Source organism: Equus przewalskii, chromosome 32, assembly GCF_037783145.1.
Source record: "Equus przewalskii isolate Varuska chromosome 32, EquPr2, whole genome shotgun sequence".
In the NCBI taxonomy this organism is placed as follows: domain Eukaryota; kingdom Metazoa; phylum Chordata; class Mammalia; order Perissodactyla; family Equidae; genus Equus; species Equus przewalskii.
Window position 1 is genome coordinate 8325397 of NC_091862.1, and position 14836 is coordinate 8340232.

At 47.7% G+C, this 14836-nt stretch overlaps 1 protein-coding gene across 2 annotated transcripts in view; it reads right to left on the reverse strand.

Annotated features, from left to right (window-relative positions):
- IGF2R (insulin like growth factor 2 receptor) overlaps positions 1-14836 on the reverse strand; it is a 115829-nt gene that overhangs the window by 68553 nt on the left and 32440 nt on the right. For both annotated transcript variants that reach the window (XM_070603233.1, XM_070603234.1), the window contains exons 5-10: positions 9912-10044; positions 6903-7032; positions 5020-5125; positions 2158-2320; positions 1807-1969; positions 924-1027 (exon numbers count right to left, since the gene is read on the reverse strand). In XM_070603233.1, the coding sequence (XP_070459334.1) occupies positions 924-1027; positions 1807-1969; positions 2158-2320; positions 5020-5125; positions 6903-7032; positions 9912-10044 (799 nt within the window). The remainder of the gene's footprint in view (positions 1-923; positions 1028-1806; positions 1970-2157; positions 2321-5019; positions 5126-6902; positions 7033-9911; positions 10045-14836) is intronic.

Below are 14836 nucleotides of genomic sequence, written 5' to 3' on the forward strand. Positions count from 1 at the left end.
CCCTCCTGACCTCTTTCAGTGGCACAGACACGAGCTTCTGGAGCCCGGTTCACATCATGCGCAGCTGCCTCTCTCCCAGACCCCGCGGTGAACCACGTAGGAACCTGCCCCATAACCGACTGGTCAAAAGCTCTGCCATAGAAACACACAAAACAAACAGAAGGAAGGGCCAGGAGGACCCTCAGGGGTGGGGCAGCTGTGTGTGCTTGTGCTGGCTGCACACAGATGGGGCTGGAACCAGCCGGCTCCAGGACCAGAGCTCTGTGCTGAGGCTTGGCTGGCCTGTGCAGCACCTGGGGTCACAGCTTGGGGGTCAATTGACAGGACAGCTCTCTGTTGATGATGAGATCTCATCGCCTCTCTACAGACGCAAACCGTGTCTAGGATCGTCAAGATACGAATAGCAGCACGGCTTTTTGAAATGCCAGTGCCATCACGACTTCAAGGAAGCTTCTCCTAATCCCTCAGAAAACCCAATCGTTCCACTTAAACTCGCCCTGTGACCTCTTGCGATCCCAAAATCCAGCCTCTCCTGCAGAACGACCATTTGCAAAAAGGGTCATCTTGAAATTTACTTCAGGAAAGAAGAGCTGTTGAGTGACCCATCCGAAACTGGCGAGCGAACCCACCTTGCTGGATCTGTACACGCTCCGGTGTGAGCCAGAACTCAAGACAGAAACCCTTTCCCAGCAAGTCCGGGGCTGGGCCCTTCCCAAAACAAACACAGGGAGCAGAAGAAAATGGAAACAGGATGCGTGTGTCGTTGGCGGGGGCCGGGGGGAGGGTACTCCTACTCGCTTAACAGAAAAACCTAGTCTGGGGACTGGAAGTGGTCACGTCTGAAGGAGGACGTCTGATTGCTCCATTCAGCACACGCGCCCATTGATGCGAAGAGCGTGGATTGAACCCCAGGGAACACTCACCTGCAGTTTTATTGCACTCAAAGTTTATGACGCTCATCCGCTGAAAGCCGGAGCTGCATTCATCGCCTCCGAAGTAGATCAAGGTGAGGTCTCCGTCAGAGTATCTAGATTTTTTTTTTTGTAACATACATAGACAGGTTTGGTAGAACTAAGAAAGAAACCTGAATTTTTAAATTTTTCTATATTAAACCTTTTGTATACCATCAACAAATCAGGACTGACATAAAACAGCAAGCTCTCGCGCCAGCTGGGGAAAGTGTCTAAAGGAAATGAGTTCCAAATGGACGGGCTTGTCGTCCTCTTACTTTAAAGTAATAACTGGCTGAAAGCAAGCACTGAAGGCTTTGCTGTGAGCAACTGCCATACACACAATTTTACCCAAGCAATCCTGGACAATACTTATTTTCAGAGAACTACATTTTCATAACACTTTTGTGAAGGTTACTACCAAGCTAGAGGTCACAAGAATTGCACTGAATGCGTTTTTTTAGCCGCTTGGAACTTTTATGTAATTCTGATGGCGTTTCAGATTCTCAAACCGCCAGAGAAAAATCAAAACTCCTCAGAAACATTAATTTTAAAAGACAAAAGCCATATCCACTGTAAACTAATTAACTTTCCCATAGTACAGTTCCTGACAAAACAATAGAGTATAAAGTGAGCCGCTTTAACAGAAGCACTCTTATCGTAAAGCCACGGAAAACATCCAGCTGTTTAGTGACAAATGGCAACTTGCCTAAGTCAAATAATAAGGAATGCTGACTTAGTGACTTTCCTGTGCTGTGTGGAAAACGGAAGGAGGAGGACGACGAGAGGAGTCAGTTAGGTTTCCCAAGAATATATAACAATGCACTCGAAAATTACACGAAGGCTGTTTACACACCGGAGGTTCTGATTCTGGTATCTTCCCGCCACTTTGACTTGAGTGGTATCTGATTTTTTCTCCTGGCAAACTGCAGCTCCTTTCTTCTTACAGAACTGGGATTCAGGTTCTCCACAGATACTCAAATGAAAATCATATTCCTTTCCATCTGAAGTGTATGAAGCTAAAGAAAGGAGAGTAAATAAGAAGAGGCTTTGTTACGTCCACAGGTGTTACAAAGCTACAGCACTGTGTTAGTGGAAGCTCAGTCCGTATTTCTGAAACACCCACCCCAGTGGAAGGGGTTAACTCGGTCCCTCTGCTAGCATTCCCGCCCCCACTGCCTTATTTCTAAGGCACCCCCTCCCTCACCTCCGTTCTGGCTGAGCGGCTGGAGGTCAATGGCGATGTCATGCTGCTCGCTGCTCAGAGAGCACGTTTTGCTTTCCAGATAGTCTCTGTGGCAGGCATACTCAGTGATCCACTCGATTTCATAGCGGCAGTTGGATTTAGCTGTGAGCTTGGGAATGGTGCCCTAAGAGGAACGGTGTGAAAGGAGCAACATTAACTTTCTGAAATGCAGCTTAAACGTAGATTTTCCATGCTTCTGAAAAGCTCAAAGATATTTTGTCGGGTTTCTACATTTTTCTGTTCCTATTTTTGAAGCGTAATTGCCCCTAACATATTCCAATGACTTGACCTACCACAACTCCATTCACTTGCAACCTTTCCAGTCACCGTCAGAGTCACATTCAAGCTTCAGTCAGTGAGCCTGCCCCGAACTCAACATCATCTGACAACCATGACCTTGGCGAGCAGTCGTGATGCGCATGTGGTCCGTCCCTCCTTTCATTCAGAGATGCTGCTGAGCCTGGGCCAGAGGAACCCCCAAAGCTGAGTGGAAATCACCATGCGTGTGTGCATCTGGGGAGACGGTCTCCAACCCCTCTCCTAAGATCGTCAAAGGGGTCGGGGTCTCGGGCACCCCCTCAGCTGGACTCAAATCTGCTCCTGCCGCTAGGTGAAGCTGAGGCACCACCCACCACAAACCTGGATTCCCCCACTTTGCCACCAGAGAACTGCTTTGACAAAGGTGAGCTCCCACACTACTCTCTGACACAAACTAGGAAGGATGCTGAAGTGACTGTTCACTGGAGGGCAAGATCATCTTTTTAATCGTCCCTGGGAGAAACACCTTCCCAGTCTTAGTATCAGGAATGGCTGTGCGGCTTCTAGATCACCACTCCACAACGGCTTTCTGAGCGCCTGCGACGTGCCAGGCACAGTACTAAGGGCCGGGCGTAAAAACAGGTCACACGATCAGGAAGCTGCAGAGTTACAAGCGGAGCCCCATCGGTCTGACTCAAAACTGATGCTTTAACCACTTGGCTCAGGGAAGTCTGATGTATAGTGACGTGGTGACAAGCACTCAGTGAGAAGTCAGACACAAAGGGCCACACGGTGTACGATTCACGTTTATGAGATGTCCAGGAAAGGCAAGTCCACAGAGACAGAAACTAGACTAGTGGTGGCCATGGCTGGGGGTAGAAACGGGAGTGACTACAACTGGGCACAAAGTTTCCTGGGTGGGGGGCAGGGGGAGGGGTTGGAAATGTCCCAACATTTAGATTGTGGCAATGGTTGCATGATTCTGTTACTATACTAATAACCATCAAATTGTACTTAAAACAGGTGAACTTTATAGTACGTAAGTTCAATAAAGCTTTTTTAAAAAAGTCTATATGACAAGGTGAATGTTTACTAAAAATCTCAGCTCCTAAAAGCATTCAGTGAGCCAGCGTGAACACTTACATAAACCTTCGAGTATGAAGGTATCGCGCGTAACCCAAGACCTGCCCAGCGACAGCTGAGCTGGAAAGGTACCTCCAGCTCTGCCAATAACAAATCAGCCTCCTCTTCTAACACCACTCAACGCCCTGCATCCCACGGAGAAGAAAGGAGGAAAACCCCTGCTCCTCTTCACTGTGATAATATAAAATGGATCTCACTGAATGTAGAACAAACAAGAAAGAAAAACACTGAGACCACAGCCGGCTCAGAACGTCTCATCAGGTTTCAAAGATTCGAGTCCCATCTGTAGGTACCAATGGAAAGTACACATAAATATTCCTCGACATCATGCTCCGAACGAATGTCGACTACTGGTCAGACAGTCCGGTCTTCATTAAGCTGCCACCACGTGGCCCTGAAGTCTGGGAACCTAAGACGGAAAGCAGGCCTGGCCTGCAGTTTTCACTCTACATCCCCCACACAGAAACCAGGCCGGCTGCCAGCCCGGAGCCAGAGGAAATTCCACGTTTGTTTGTGGGGAGGGGGAGGATGGTTCCCCTGGCAAAAGAATTCCGCTCCTCCCACTTCATTCTATTAAGAGAAGGCAGAAGTAAATTAGAGGAAAGCCTTGCCCTTCCTGTCTGGGGGATGCCCCCTTCCATCAGCACCCCACATCTGCTAAAACACTTGGACATCAAGGGACACGTGTACCGCTGCCGGGCACAGGGCCCAAGGACGAGCCGCCCATAAGGAATTTACAACTGTACTAGAACCCAGTAAACAGCCAGAGAACAGAATGATGAATCTGCCTGCGAGGGTCAGGAGGGGGTCAGGCAGGCAGGGAGGGGAGAAGCGCCACGGTGAGACTGCAGGAACCTTCCTTCTGGACATTGTCCTCCCATATCGGTACCCCCCAAACTTCAGCCGCTGGCCTGCACAATTTCTGCCAGGTCTGCATACCATCTGTGCTACTCATTTCTCACTATGTTTCTGTAAACCAACTAGCTATTTTTACCTTGCCTCATCCTAAGCGATAAAAGTCATGAAATCACAGGTTGGGGATTATGCGTACAATTTTTCCGATATCCCTTCAAATCAGCCTAACTACAAAAAATTTAAAAATCTGTCCATGAACCACTTAAAATCATCACACAGAAAACTAGAACGAAACCCCATCCTGTGTTAACAGAGGTGGAGGCCCCTCTGGGTGGTTGAGAAAAAGCAATCGCCAAGAGGCTCTCCCTGGAGAGCCCTGCCCGTGTGGGCAGCAGAGTATGCCCCAGGAAGCATGTGTTTCCAGATATTCCACCAACACATCTTTTTATTGCTTGCCCGTTCCTGCAGCCAAACCCACTGCCCAGCCCCAACCCCAGACTCGTGCTCACTTAGGCAGCCCAAACTCACGTGGGCCACTGGGAAGTGATCCTAAGACAGGCCACTCACCTCTCTGCGCTTGGAAGGGCAGACAAATGTAATAGTGACGGCCGGGCTGTGACCATCACAAAAGTCTGGCGTGGCCGCCTCTTCTTTCACGTAACTCAGGACGAGCCTGGATGGTACACAAAAGCACATTCAAATTAATCTGCACCCTGAGCATTTGGCACACTCATTTGCAGGAAAAGGGGAAGAGAAGAGAAGAAATATTGAAACAGAAAAGAAGTCAGAGTACAAGGTAACTCTCATTTCCATTTGAAAACAAAATTTAAAGTAGACTTCGATGAGCGTCATTTTCTTTTTCAAGGCAATAAATAAAATGACCAACAAGTAAACTGAAATACTAAGAAACACTGTTGGAGTAAAACAAACAAAAATGATAAATGATCTAACAAAACAAAACACACACAGCCGCGCAGGCCAAGCGCATCTCTGCCCACGGGCTGCACGACCACTTCCTCTCTAATCAACACCCCAGAAGTGCAAGTCAAAGACGTTTTGTTTCCAACCTGAAGATGGCTCAGTGCGTGGCCGCCATGGCCTTCCCTCGTCAGGAGGAGCCCGGAGCCACTGCAGGGTGTGCGGTGTCACTGCGGGACGTGCCCCTCCACTCCTGGAGCCGGCCCAGAACGGCCAAAAACAGACCTTCCTTCTCTCTGAAGACAAGCTGGGGCTTTCGCTCCATGCCCACGTTTGACCAAGTCCTCTCTAGCCCTCCCCAGATGAAGAATCACTCATTTGTCACTTAAGACAATATTACGGGCTGAACTGTGTCCCCCCAAAATTCCTAGGTTGAAGGCCCAACCCCCAGCACCTTAGCATGCGACTGCATTCAGAAAGAGGGCCTTTAAAAAGCAGGTTAAGTTAAATGAGGCCATGAGGGTGGGCCCTCATCCGCAATGCCTGTTGCCCTTATAAGAAGAGGAGATGAGGACACGGACACAGACACAGAGGGGTGACCATGTGAGGACACAGGGAGAAGACGGCCATCTACACGCCAAGGAGAGCGGCTTAGAAGGAACCAACCCTGCCGACACCTTGGACTTCTGGCCTCCAGAACTGAGAGGAAATACATTTCTGTGGTTGAAGCCACTTGGTCTGTGGTACTTTGTTACAGCGGGCCTGGCAAACTAACACAGACACACAGATGGAAACTTCCCACACCTTTTCACACTGAAGTGAGGCTCCAGTGTTTCCTGTGGACAGAAGTGTGATCTACAATGACACGCCCTAAATGGGCTCCGTAGCCCAGTGGTTAGAGCGCTGGTCTTGTATAACTGCACACGCTGACAAGCCACTAGTTCCAGACTAGAGCAAGCCACAACAGGGGTCTGCCAAAGTCCCTTGGAATGGGGAGAAAATCAAAATTTTTGATGCAAGTTCAGGATGGGGTCGTGCATGACACAAGGGAGAAAAATATCTCTGTGCCAAGAGAGGGTACAAAGGCAGGAGAAGAGCGTGCGTAACAGCACAGCTTATTATGAGAAACGGACCCCCCCACCCCTGGGAACTAGGGTGCCCATCCTGCCCCAGGCAGGAAGCAAATTCAACACCCTGGAGGGACACCAGCAAACTGCCCCTCCGCCTCTCGCCCTCCGGGACGGTGTTTTCAAAGATCAGATAACTACGGACACAAAATCAACGTCAGGGGTGACGTGGCACAGAAAATGTCAGAGCACACCTTGGGGTGGGCATGACTTCACGACGTGATGGGAAAGTCAACGAGCCAACCAGCCCACGTGACTCACAGAGGTGAGTAATCGTTTTACGAGCACACGTGAAGTGGCAATCTTACAAGGACCACCTCCAGCCCCGTGGAAAAGGGATGTTCTTGCAACCTCCTAGAAAGCCAAGTTCTTACTGAGGATGACAAACGCCAACAGCAGACCGACCTGTCCTTGCTCACGAGCTTCGGTCCCTCCTTGGGCCGGCCGACGTCAAAGCTCTGCTCGCCTCTCACCAGGCAGGCAGCGGTGCCAGGGGGACAGGCGCGCAGGTATGGATTCAACTCCCGTAGTGAGCCTGTAAAACATCACATGTGACACTGAATCAGTGATCACACTTAACCTCAGGCTCAGGGCCCTTTAAAAAAATTTCTGAGAGCCAGTCCTGATGGCCTAGTGGTTAAAGTTCGGTGTGCTCCACTTTGGCGGCCTAGGTTCGGTTCCGAGAGACCAGGACTTGTCTTCCTGCTATGATAGCAGTGAAAACCACGAGTAAATTTTGCCCAGAATTAACTAATAGAAAGATCCTCTCATCTGTGAGTAGCCAAGCTGTGGCAGCGTCCCACATAGAAGAACCAGAAGGACGTACAACTAGGACATACAACTATGCACTGGGGCTTTGGGGAGGAATAAAACAAAGGAAAGAGAGAGAGAGGAAGATTGGCAACAGATGTTAGCTCAGGGCAATTAGTTCCCAGCAAAAAAAAAAAAATTATCAAGTTTTAGAAAGTCTCCATAAGTAACATAAAGTAGTAGAAGTTTGGAAAGAAAAAAGAGCTAGGATCACATCCCATTCCGAGACCTTGGGCAAGCCAGTGACCTCTCTCAACATGTGGAATGAGTACAGCCCCACTAGTCCTGCAGGGCTGCCAGGAAGAGCAGGGAGAAGGAACATATGGTACACAAGAGGGGCCCCAAGAAACAGGGACCATTGTGTTATTCATAGTTAAGGAATGTCCCTCCCTGTTCCAGAGATACACTATCGTTAGCGTTATCCCCTCTCAAGCCATAGACTAGAAATGCAGGCTCTCCATGAATTAGTGGGAAGATGAGTAGATTGGTGGAAAGAACCCACAGACAGATCTGGGTTCAAAGCTTAGACTCACCACTTACTATCTCGATAACTTTGGCCCAACCACAGAACTATCCAACTGCCAGTGCCCCACCTCACAGGGTTTGGGGAGGATTAAAGAAAAAAAGAATGCCCAGACCTTCGGGACTGCCAGCAGCAACTGCCATGACGATTACAGCTCAGTTTCCCTTACGCTGCATCCCTTTTATCATCATCTGCTATCTTACACGTTACAAGGTTTACTTATTTACCACACATCGCCTTCCACTTGACTATAAGCTCCAGGAGAGGAGAGCTTCCATGTGGTCACTGCTGCCACTCAGTGCCCACCATATAACAGGGGTTCAAAAAACAGCTCCCCCATGAATGAGTAAATATCACCCAGCTTGGGCTTTAATACAGGATTACCGTATCTTCTCCAGGCTGCAGAGAGGAGGCAGAGCTGAGGAAGAGGAAAGCAGACCTCTAGATCTCAGGTCTGTACAGTGCAATTTCCCTACTGGGCAGTTTTAGTCCCCATGGAAAATCTGCGGTGCTGTGGGCTCCTTGCTCTCACAGTGACACAACATTAGACACTCAGTTTTCTGGGGAAAAAAGTGAGGCCAGTGCCCCTGGCTGTGCAAGGAGCTAAGCATTCAACAGCGAATCTACAACTATTCTGAGGGTTTATGGGTCACTTTCAAACATGGGTTGAGGCTCGGGGCAATGTCCTGGGGATGGAGAGCATCTGTCAAAAATTGGGGCACCTTTGGTGTGACTCCAAGACACTGAAGTTCAACTCAAAGTGACATTAAACTGGATAGAAAAAAACTTTTCTAAGAACGTATCAGTGAATTGGGACAATCCTCGAAATGATAAAAAGATCAGGAAATCTAAATGTTTTCCAAACTAAAACGGCATATTATTTCAGAATTCAATAATTGACAGGACTCTTCAACTTTCTACTCAAATTTGAGTTACAGACCCACTTAAGACAAAGACGTTGTCTACGTGCCTTCTTCCAATAGAACATGAAAAGCTGTCCTTGGAGAACAAACGAATGACATAACGAACTGACACAAAAAAATCAAAGGATCACTGGTCGCTTTTGGCAAGCCATGTATGGTGGTATATTCACTTGTTAAAACTGTTTAGAAACAATAAACAAAAATGGTACATAATATATATGTGCAATTTAAATAATTTATAAATTATAAATTAGTATTCGTGTGCCTACTGCCCATGTATTGATTTTATATTTAAAATTTTTTCTAAACTTTTCTAAGGCCAAAGTCCTCTGTACTACATGAGAAAAAGGAATGTAGGAAAACACTAAAAAGAACTTTTTACTAGTTAACTCCAGGCAAAATTTACTCATGATTTTCACTGCTATCATGGCAGAAAGACAAGTCCTGGCCTCTGGGATTAATAACTCATAGCCCTTGAAGGAAACATCAAGCCAGGTTTTAGAAATCACCGATAGAACATGCAAAAGGCTTAGGAAAACTTCTTGTGGCCCTTTTTAGATAAAGACCATTCACAGCTTTCAGTTAATTTAGCAAAGACGCCCAAGCTTCTCACAACAGTCCTGGCATCCACAGGGAAAGCCAGGCAAGAAGTCGGTCGGGGCTGAAACATATATCATGAGTAAGTGCCCGAGGCCTTTGGTCATCCCTCTCTCGCTTCCACCCAGCCTGCCACTCAAAGCCAAGAGACGTAGGTGTGCACAGTGAGCAAAATGGACCTTGCTCACCATGGCCCATCCCGGGAACTCTGGCTCCCTTCTGCTCCAGCAAATCTCAGCAATCCCAACACACCTAATCAACCCATTCTCCCTTCCACCTCACAGGAAGTCAGATTTACTTGAGAATCTTGAAACCCAAAGTGTCTGGCAGAGAGAACACACTCGGATGGATCAATAGTTTGCATGGAATTTGCGATGGAATTAGAATTCACCGGGGGCCAAGGGATGGGGATGTGCAGAGAGAACATCTTTCATGATGAAAGCTTTCTCTGAGGGCCTCTCAGGGACACGGATCTTCAGATAGGAGTAGGGGTGGGAGGGCAAAGATACTGAAGTCTCCTAAGAAATCCTTCACCACACCCACACCCACAAGGATTCACACCTATGTCTCTACAAACGTTGATGAATAGAGAAATGTTGGGGTCAGAGTCATCCACCAAGTAAGCACCACTAATCTTGATCAGTGGGTTTAAATCATGTTTCTTCAACTCTCCATCAAATGCGTAGCAAGGCACCTGGAAGAGAGGAAGAGAAAAAGTGAGTCTTCAACACTCATCTTCTTGGGGCTTGTAGCTCAGAGCAAACCCTATGACCAACGCCATATAACACTGGTCTCCATTCCTTATGGTGTCCATCAGGCCATGATGGCTCCAATGACAAAAAGCAAAGGTCAACAAGTGCTTAGTCTTCCCTGTCTACACTCATTTCCTTGGTGATCTGGTGCGTGGCCTTAAATATCTGCCAATGATTCCCAAATGCATGTCCCTAGCCATGATCTTTTTCTCCAACCACAGAAGAACTGTGTCTGTGAACAGACTCTGGAGACAGGAGGCTTGGGTCCAAACTCTGGTGATGACACTTAATATGACTATGAGCCATCCTAACCTCTGTGCCTCAGCTTCCCCATATGTCTAGTGGGAATAATATTAGTAATTACGTCATACTGTTGCTATGAGGACTGAATGAATTAATATATATAAAACTCTTGGTACAGGTCCTGGCAAGTCAATATAAGTTTTTGTTGTTGCTATTTACCATTGTCACTTAGATACATAAAAGCATCTCAAGTTTAACATATTTAAAACAGGTCTTTCATTTCTGCCCCAAAACCTGCTCTTAACCCCCCGTGTTTCTCATCTCACTATGGAGCAATCATTCTGCCAGTGGCTCAGGCCAAAACCTTAAGGTCATCCTGGACTGCGCACACTCCACACCCAAAGCATTAGAAGTCTTGTTGGGTCTACCTTCAAACCAAATCCATCACTTCTCACCACCCCTGGTCCAAACTGCCATAATCTTTGCCTGAAACAGTCTCTTTTAAGTGGTCCCCTGCTTCCAGCTTTCATGGCCCCTACCTCCATCCCCTCTCCACAACCACCAGATCAATCCTTTTAAAATTACATCGGGTCAACATGACTCCCAGGCCAAATCCACCCACGGCCTCCCATAAAAAGAAGGAAATCCCAGCTCCCCCACAGTCTCCGACCTCATGGACCACTCCACACAGCCACACCACCTCTGGGTGCAGCTCAGCCCTGTGGAACACGACGCTGCCTCCACTTGGAATGTTTCCCGGTATCTGCGTGGCGCCCTCTCACCTCATCTAGGTCTCGGATGAAACGTCACCTGCTCGGTGAGGCCTTTTCTGACATCTTCATCTACTACAGTGCTCTCCACCTCTGTCTGTGCCTTCCCCTGCCTTCTTTTACTTCATACACTGACGTGTTTTACCAGGAACCGCCACCCGCTGACTTGAGTGTACGGTGACTGAGGACAGGGGCTCTGTCACCACTGTGGCCCTATGCAAGGCTTAGAACAATGCTCACACCTAACAGGGGCCCATGAAACACCTGCTCAGTAACGTATGAAGACAAGCCCCTCCTCTGGGCATCTGTCTAATCCTCCCCGACTGGATTCCAATTTACGCCCACCCTCTCATCTCTATGAACTAATGGCCTCTTATTTTTAAAACGTCAAGGAGCCCATTACAGTTGACAAGACCCCGTGCTTTAAAAGTTCCACCAACTTCAGAAGGCAAAGCATTCAAGCCCAGAGATGTGCCCAAGAGTAAAAAAGGCCCTGGTCACCTAGCTAACACCGTCTCTTGCTACGTCTTCATCTGAAATACTCCCATACGTCTTCTTTCCAAAATAATACACTGGTATCGTTTTAATCGCCCCTGTCAAAGGATATTCCAAAAATTCGTGTTCTCTGCGATCATTTAAAAGTAGTTTCTTGCATCACTTTCTATGGATGGCTTTCCTAAAATTTTGTCTTTTAGACTGAAGTTATTCACAGGCAGGTCTATCTACAAAAGTTAACTCCTTAATATTTAGCTTTCAAATTTTTCTCAGAAAGCCACTATCAAATCTCCTGGAATGCTCTGACCCACTAACCCTTTTCCCCAGTCCCGTTTTCAGAGACTTCCCGGAGCGTCAGTGGATTAAATCAAACGACTTGCACCTCCTCTTAGCCTCAGGGGACGCATGAACTCATTTAAAGCAAAGTCACCAATCACCTCCAGTGGGGATCAGAGGTCCTGCTAACCAAGGGGGCTAGCGCCTCCAGTCGGCCAGGGCGGAAGGCCAGAGGAGAGGCCAAGGCTGACGCTACATCCCGCAGAAAAGCAACTAAAACGAAAGAGAGGTGTTACTGCAGACCGTGCTTAGGACCCAGTGAAAAGGTACCACAGGGTCCACAACCCTGCAAATCTGGAGCTTGCCATCCCCCAGCAAGATAATATGGAAACATTAACTCATGGTGGGGGTGATCTGGCAGACAGGTTAGAGTGGGAGACGAGCAGCCACTCTCCAGCTACAAGGTGAAAGCCTGTGAAGGAAAGGGAGCAAGCTGGCCCCGGGCAGGAAGGGATGGGGCCACGGTGGAAAGAACTGGAATTCTGAACCGAGCTCAGCTTCACCAAAAGCCTCGAGAGACTCCAGGCAGCAAGGCCCGCAGACCCCCAGCTCGAGGCAGTGAGCGACTTCTGGCCTCTCTACTCTGGGAAGGAACAGAAGACACGCCCAACCCGGCGCCCCACAGAATTGGAGAGTCCATCGGAAAAACTGTCAGGGCTCCTGGGGAAAGTCTCCCGCTTCCTGCTCCACTGAGCCAAGCGATGGAGACTTCCCAAAAGCGGGGATGCAGCAGCTGGGGAGGGAGGTCCCTGCAACCTCACACACCGCACACTGAGTCGACCTCGTTAACACTGTATGCAGATTACCCACATCTATGTCACTTTGCTAAGACCACGAGCATGCCAGTTCCGGATTTTCTGTGCTTCCAAGAGTGCCATGGCAGGGGATGTATGCCCACAAAGTCTTAAAAAAAATTATTATCTAAAAAACCCTGCCAGAATCCACTGAACAAGCATTATGCCAGTAGTTTTAAAAGGCACTGTTGGGAACTACCGTGATCTTTGCCCATCAAATCATTCTAAACCTGACAAAGCAAAACCAACAAAGGAAAGGAGGAAACATCAAGAAAGCTGGAAATCAAAATTACACGAACACTAAACCAAATCTGGATTTTTTTTTTAAGAAGTGATGAGTGTCTGCAAGTACAGAAGGCATCTAATACGATTTTTAAAGTTATACCCTAGCCTGAAAGGTGCGATCAAACCCTACTGAAAACAGAGAAAAGGGAATATGCCTTATTCTGATCTGCCAACGGTGACAGCACTGTTTTTCAGCAGCCATCACGCTCTTCGGTTCTTCCTGTCTAGCTTATCTGTACCTAAAGCAGAAAGAAATTCAGGTCCTGAATATGGATATGCCCTCCACATCGTTCGTCATCTATGGGCTCACTGAAAGCAAGAACCTTTTCAAAATTTAATGACATTCCTACTGCGTAGCCCACAACAGGCCCTCAGTAAATGAAAACTGAATGAGTGAAGCCCAGCTGTTAACCAGACCTACAGAAATGAGCACTGAGAACACACTGCAGTGTCTCTCCTTCACCTGCAGATCAGCTTCTACGAGAAATTAAACGTCACTGTTTGGAGGAAAAGCACACTCCTCACCCCCGCCCCCAAAAACGATTTAGACCAGGGTACAGCACACTTGGTCTGTAAAGGGCCGCGGAGCAAAGAGTTTCAGATTTCTGAGTTACGTGGGTCTCTGCTGTGTATTCTTTGCTTTTTGACAATGCCGTAAAAATGTAAAAACCGTTCTTAGTTGCGAGGCTGCACGAACACGAGCCAGGGGCAGGATTTGACCTCGAGCTGTCGTGGGTGACTTCTGACGTAAAACACAAAGAAAATAGAAATGAGTTGCTATTTATTTGTTTATTTTGGAAAACGATCTTTCCGTAGGTGGTGGGAGACGTAATTGTCAGGTCAGCAAACCGAGATAAGAGGACGCTCGGTTCAAACAGGAAAAGTGGGTATCAGCCTCGGGTTGAAGAATTGGGGCCCTGGGAACATGCGTGAGGCCTGCAGAGGCCTGAGGTCTCCCTGGAGAGCAGACGGCCCAGCCGCCCTGCCGTTCCGAGATGCTTTTTCCTGCCACTCGCTGGATCCAGCAAACAGTTTAACCTAAGTCTTAAAGTTTAAATTTGACACCATCTCCTAAACGCCAGCATCTTTGTATTAGGCCTAATTCCTTCCATACTTGAACCTTTTTTCTCCCTGAACATTCCTTATGCTCTTCTCCATGCATTTTGCCACTTCCACTTCAATATCCAACTGCCTTCTTTTACACACTGCCATATTTGAAAAATCAGGGACAATGATTCATAACTTGATTTGGTTTTATTTTTTAAAAACAACTTCTCTTTTTGCCCTTCTTAAATGACATGGTATTAGGCCATCAGTGAATATGACGGATTACTTCCATTTGTCGGTTTCTTGAGCCTAAGAGTCTTTGAACTCGACCCTTCAGAAGAGAAATCTCCTGGAGAAAAGTGAGACTAACCAGTCCACAAAGACTGTAGTCTAGGTAAGCATAGGAAACCACCTTTCAGACCCGGGGTGGTGGGAAGGAAGAAATGCCATCTGCTCCCCTCTGTTGCCAGGAAAAGCCACGTGGCAGAGCCAGCCTAAGAGGCTCGAGGCAAGGGAAGAGGATGCCGCATTAATCACCAAGAATGACTTGACCAGCCACCAGAGAACGAATGCAAGTAATAACAGTCAACTAGTCTCTGAGGCCACTGGCAAAGAATTGAAGGGCTTGGGGACAGCTGGCCTGGATCCACATACATCCAGAAGCCACCCGAAGGTTGAGGAGATGGAGCCTGCAGATAGTTAATAATCTAAACCCAAGCTCAACTACTTAGTTACCGAGTTGCCCAGAAACCAAAAACTGACTT